This window comes from Raphanus sativus, unplaced genomic scaffold (genome assembly GCF_000801105.2).
Source record: "Raphanus sativus cultivar WK10039 unplaced genomic scaffold, ASM80110v3 Scaffold4202, whole genome shotgun sequence".
NCBI lineage: Eukaryota > Viridiplantae > Streptophyta > Magnoliopsida > Brassicales > Brassicaceae > Raphanus > Raphanus sativus.
This window is the reverse complement of record NW_026619504.1, coordinates 1-5953: the sequence shown is the minus strand read 5'-3', so window position 1 is coordinate 5953 and position 5953 is coordinate 1. Positions and strand designations below refer to the sequence as shown.

At 27.9% G+C, this 5953-nt stretch overlaps 1 protein-coding gene across 1 annotated transcript; it reads right to left on the bottom strand.

Moving 5' to 3' along the window:
- Positions 1 to 429: 429 nt before the first annotated feature.
- Positions 430 to 2330, bottom strand: LOC130507230 (uncharacterized protein At4g13230-like). The gene is made up of 3 exons (XM_057001946.1): positions 2238 to 2330; positions 2091 to 2147; positions 430 to 827 (listed from the first exon to the last, which is right to left on the bottom strand). Exons 1-3 carry the CDS (start codon positions 2328 to 2330, stop codon positions 606 to 608), a joined length of 372 nt encoding a protein of 123 aa, XP_056857926.1. The 3' UTR covers positions 430 to 605.
- Between the last annotated feature and the right edge of the window lie 3623 nt (positions 2331 to 5953).

Genomic DNA, 5953 nt, shown 5'->3' with positions numbered 1-5953 from the left:
AAATTACTCAAAAATAACAAAAATATTCATTATATACAGTTTTTTTGGGTAAACTTTTATCCAAACTATCATATTTTATCCAAAAATACTCAAAAGTACTGAAAATAACTACTATAGTTAACTTATAATATTAATTTAAAATATTAAAATAATTATAAATATAATTATAACATGTGTTCTTATACATGTATTCACATTTCGGATATTTTCTGGTACTCACTCGGTTCTCGGTTCGGGTCGGGTTTGGGACCGGTTCTTTGGATATAGCAATTCAGAACCCATTCGGATATTTATCCCGGATCTAATCAGGTTCGGGACCCTGATTTTCGGATCAGTTTCGGGTCGGTACTTCGGATCCGGATATTGTGCCCATGCCTATTTATTACTTATTATTTTACGAATATATTATAACAAACATAAATTTCCACATGTTCGATAACCCCAGATTTATTCTTACCTGATAAAGTAATTTATTTTGTTAATACAAAACCAGGTGTAAACATACTGAACCAAGCTCCATACATTACGTAAGTACATTTTATTTGATTTGTTTCTTAAAATTAATTATTTGATTTATGGATAACTTAAAACTGACAGTATGTTTATTATTTGAGGTTCTTGGTATTCATGCTTTTCTCGACGGTCTTGGCTTTGGCTTTGATAGACTCCTTGGTTTCCTCAGTTTTTCCTGTGACGGTATCTTTGATCTTTTCTGTAGTGTCCTTCACCTTATCCCAGGCCTCCTCTGCAGTGTTCTTCGCCTTATCCTTCAAGTTACCGGCGGCCTCGGAGATGGTTTGTGCTCCTTCGTCCGCCTTCTTGGCCACCTACATAATCCAATAAAATTGGTTATTTGAAATCCGTTTGTGAAACGATACAGTGGAATCAAATCACACACAAACACATATATGTATATACATCATTTTTCTCTCTCTATGGTATACGTATCCATCTGATTTTATCTTTCTCTGTACTTTTTCTGTTTCTAAACGAACTCGATCGCAGTTTTAAAATTTTAAACAAAATATGTTTGGTTCTTATAAACGCACAGTCAAACACAAGCTGGATGCTATACTTTCTTTTTTTTTTTGGAAAATATACTTTCAAAATATTTAAAATTTGGATATGCAAGCGCAGTAATATCTATCTTATTAAAACAGAAACATTCTGTTGGACCTAACATTTATTTTGTAAATTTTTAAATTAAATACACATTTTATACTTTATAGTTAAACATACATTAAATCACTAATGTTTATTTCTTTATATTACTATCCATGTTTTCAAACAATATACTTATTTTTTTATACTACTATTAATGTTTCCAAACAATATACTTATTTCTTTATACTACTATCAATATTTCAAAACAATATATTTTTTTATATTACTATCAATGTTTCTAAATAATACAATAATTAATCTTAGTTATTTTATATCTATCATTTTCTCTTTAGAATTTTGTAGAAACGTTATAATTTCATAAATTACAAAATAGTGAACTTTAAAATTTCGATCATAAGATTACAAATTATGAAACTATTACAATTTAAATCTAATTAGATTACATATCGGTCGTCCATCAGTTCAATCGGTTAGTCTCAGGTTTTAGTGATTTTTTAATATGAATATTTTAAAAACATAAATTAAATTGTCAGATCTCCGGATTAACCGGTATAATCACAATCGGGTTGAATTTAAAAATACTGATTTAAATGCAAAAATATTTTAAATACACACTCTTTAAAAATTACCAAAATATTTGTTAAATTATTAGTGAAATTTTTCATCGTAAAATATTCCGCGCTTCAAAAGCGCGGGTCAAAATCTAGTGTATGATTAAAACAATTGATTCCTAAGTTAAATATAACCGGGCGTAGCCCATTAAACAAGAGAACATAAGACCCATAATTGAGAACCCAATTGAAAAGTAAACAACGACCATAATTGAGAACCCAATTAAAAACGTTTACAAGCTGTGGGCTTGTAAATGTTTTTATTTCTTTCTGCATTTATATTTGAAAGCCAGTTTATAAAAAAAAAAAAAGTTAAATATAAACCGAGGTGAAGTTCTTAGGAAAATGTGATACCTTTTGTTGAGCCTCGGTGGCTTTGTCACAGACGGAAGCTTCTTTCATCGTACTCCCCTTTGAATAATTTAGTCAAATCATCAAGAACAGAGAAGGTTAACTACACGTATCTTATCATGGATACATAAGAAAAACAAAATAGATTACATGGATGAGTCTTGTCGGGACGGAAGAGAAAACTCTTGGAGTGATGAGTGCCTTGTTGCGGAGGGAAATTGCAATAGCTGATAAGCTTGCCATTTTTAGGGGCTGTTCTTTTTTTGATTAAATATGGGATGAGTTTATTAGTGAGTTGAGGTTTCGCGAAGTATTTATAAAGAAACTGAAAAATGTATAAGAGTTGAAGTCCTATGTGAAAAAGACATATGGATTTTTGGTGGGACATGCGGAGTTTGACTCGGAACATCGAATGGTTCCAGTTTTGATTAGCTACTTTTAGCTTTGTCTGTGCGTAACACAATCCTTGCAGTCTATTTCATTTCCTTAATTGATGCTTATTTAATGAATTATTCTTGAGTTTATATCCTATAATGAATATATATAGGTTTATATTTTTTTTTAAATACTGTCAACTTATATTATGTTTTTTAAAAATAATAATAATAATAATAATAGTAGTCACAACAAATATTATTTTTTAATATTTTTAATGTCGTCAGCAAAACCCTAAATTCTAAATCCTAAATCTTAAACAATAAATCTTTGGGTAAATCAAAAACTTTTGGATAAATCCTAAATCCTAAATCAAAAACACTAAACACTAAATCTTAAAAAAACAATAAATCATTAATCATGAACTTTAAACCCAGGATAAATCCTAAACCATAGAGTTTATGGTTTATCCAAAGATTTAGAGTTTAGTGTTTAAGATTTAGTGTTTAGTATTTAAATATGATATAGTGTTTTGCTGATAATGTTAAAAGTAATTTAATTTTTTTTAGCAACTACTACTACTTTTATATATTTTTATTCAAGGCTTTAAAGGTTATGATTAAGGGTTTAAATTTTTTAAAATTTAGTGTTTAGGATTTTTTATTTAAGTTTTAGGATTTATCTAAATATTTAGGGTTTACCCAAGAGTTTAGGGTTTAGTATTTTCCTAACAATGTTCAAAATATTTTTAAAAACAATTTTTTTCAACTTCTATTATTTTTATTTGTTTTTAACTTTTATTTTAAAAAATAATATAACTTGAAAATATTTTATTTTGTTTTTAAAATATATTGAATATGAAATAATTAAATCATATTGGTTGCTGAAGCCAAGAATAACTCTTGTTTTATTGGATTTTTTCCTCGTTTCACCCCTAAGGGTGGACCTGTAGGTTCACCAATCAATTGGATATTGTTATTTCATATTCAATATTTTTTAAAAAATTAAATAAAATATTTACTAGGTTATATTATGTTTTAAAATAGAAAAGATAAAAATAAATTAAAAATAGTAATAGTTTCCAAAAAAAAACATTTAATTTTTTTAACACCATCTTTATAAACCATATATCCGAAACACTTTTGGATAAATTCTAAACCATAAATTATAAACACTAAATCTTAAAAATACTAAACCCTTAATCCTAATCCTTGTATAAATCCTAAACCATAGAGTTTATGGTTTACCAAAGAATTTAGGGTATAATGTTTAAGATTTAGTGTTTAGGATTTATGGTTTAGTGTTTTGCTGACTGTGTTAAAAAATTAGAAGTTTAGGGTTTAAGATTAAGAATTTAGTATTTTCAAGATGTAATGTTTAGGTTTATGGTTTAAGGTTTATGATTTATCAAAGGGTTTAAGCGTTTAGCAGTGGCGAATCAGGAAAAAAAAATTTGTGGGGACATAAAAAAAAGGAAATAAGTAGCTTTAGAGGAGGTTCGAACTGTGCTCTAGGGGGACAAGCCAAAGGTTGAAACCAACAATGCTACGGAAAGCTTATTGTTTCTTATACAAATAGACTAATTTGTAGACTTTTGTGGGGGCAGCTGCCTCCTTGCTGGACAATGTAGGTTTTACCCAAGGGTTTAAGGCTTATGATTTAGAGTTTATCATTTATCCAAGGTTTAGTATTTTTAATATTTACTATTTAGTGTTTATGATTTAGGATTTATAATTTATCCAAGGTTTTAAGATTTAATGTTTAAGATTTAGGGTTTAGTGTTCTGGTGACAGTGTTAATAATATTAAAAAAACATTTTTTTGGCAATTACTACTATTTTTATTTATTTTTATCTTTTCATTTAGAAAAAAGTTATATAAATAAAAAAATTGTTTCTTTTTTAAAAAGATATTGAATATGGAATAACACAATCCTATTAGTTTGTGAATCTAGAGGTTCAACCTAAGGGATGAACCCAAGAAATAACTCATTTAATTGACAAGTTGACTATAAATTACTAGAAATTCTTGAGTTCACCTCTTAGGTTGAATTTATAGGTTCACCAACCAATAAGATTTAGTTGTTTTAGATTCAATATCTTTAAAAAAACAAAATATAAGAATTTGTCAAACTATCTTATGTTTCCAAAATAAATAAAATATTATTATAATTGCCAAAAAAAAACTTTTTTAATATTGTTAACGCCGTCACCAAAACACTAAACCTTAAACTCTAAATTCTAAACTCAAACCTTAAACCTTTAGGTACACTCTAAAACTTAAATCCTAAAAATTAAAAAACTAAATCTTAATAACATTAAACCCTAAATCATTAACCCTAAACTCTAAATCCTTGGATAAATCTTAAACCGTAGAATTTATTATTTATCCAAGGGTTCAGGGTCTACCCAAAATTTTAGGGTTTAGTGTTTATGATTTAGGGTTTAGTATTTTGCTGACAGTGTTAACAAAATTAATTTTTCTTTTGAAACTATTACTATTTTATGTATTTTTATTTAATCCTAAATCATAAATCTTAAACACTAAACCTTTGGGTAAACCCTGAACCATTGGATTCATCCTAAACCTAGGGTTAAAATTTTATCTAAGGGTTTAGGGTTTAAGTTTAACTGTTTAAGGATTTAGGGTTTAGTATTATTAAGATTGAATTTTTAATGTTTATGATTCATGATTTAGGATTTGCCGTAATTTTAGATCTTGGATGCCCCCGTAAAATCAAGATCTGAAATTCGAAAGCTTATTACAGTGCTTAAGTCTTGAAAAAAATCGGGAGAATGTTATCAAACACACATAAGTTACTTATTGTATAATATTAACTATTTTGGTATTAGTCACCACAACTAAAAGAAATTTTTCGAAGTAAAAGCTGATAAAAAAATATGTTCTACAATATCACAAAAGATGTTAAATGGATTTTCTATATTTTCTGTTGAAACAACTATGATTTAAATACTTAACTATATAGATATAGTGGATGATTTTACGGAGAACAAATGTAAAAAAAATTATATTTCAACAATAAAAGTTTTTATAAACTATTTTTGAAATTTGATTTTTTTGTTGTTTGATATTATTTTGTGATCTTGATAAATATGTATAGAGGCATAAATTTTAAATTTGGCTTAGGACATTTTAAACCGTTAGAACGGCACTGTCCGTAACGAACAAGAGTTTCAAACTCATCTTTTGGAGACGGCTAAGGTGCTGACTGGTTTTCCCGCTACCACCCGCAAACGCAGCTTTTGCGGTTCATAGCGGTTGTTGGCGTTTCGAAACAATCATAGTAAACGCTACAAATCGCTTCAAACCGCTCCGAACCTCTTAAAATCAAAAGCTGGTTCCAGCTAGCGTTTGCGGTTGCGGGTGGTTACGGGAGGGTAAATTTTTTTTCTTTAAAAACAGAATAAATAAAAATAATACTAAAAATATCCAATAAAAATTTTCAATTGAAATAATAGAAATTGTAAAATG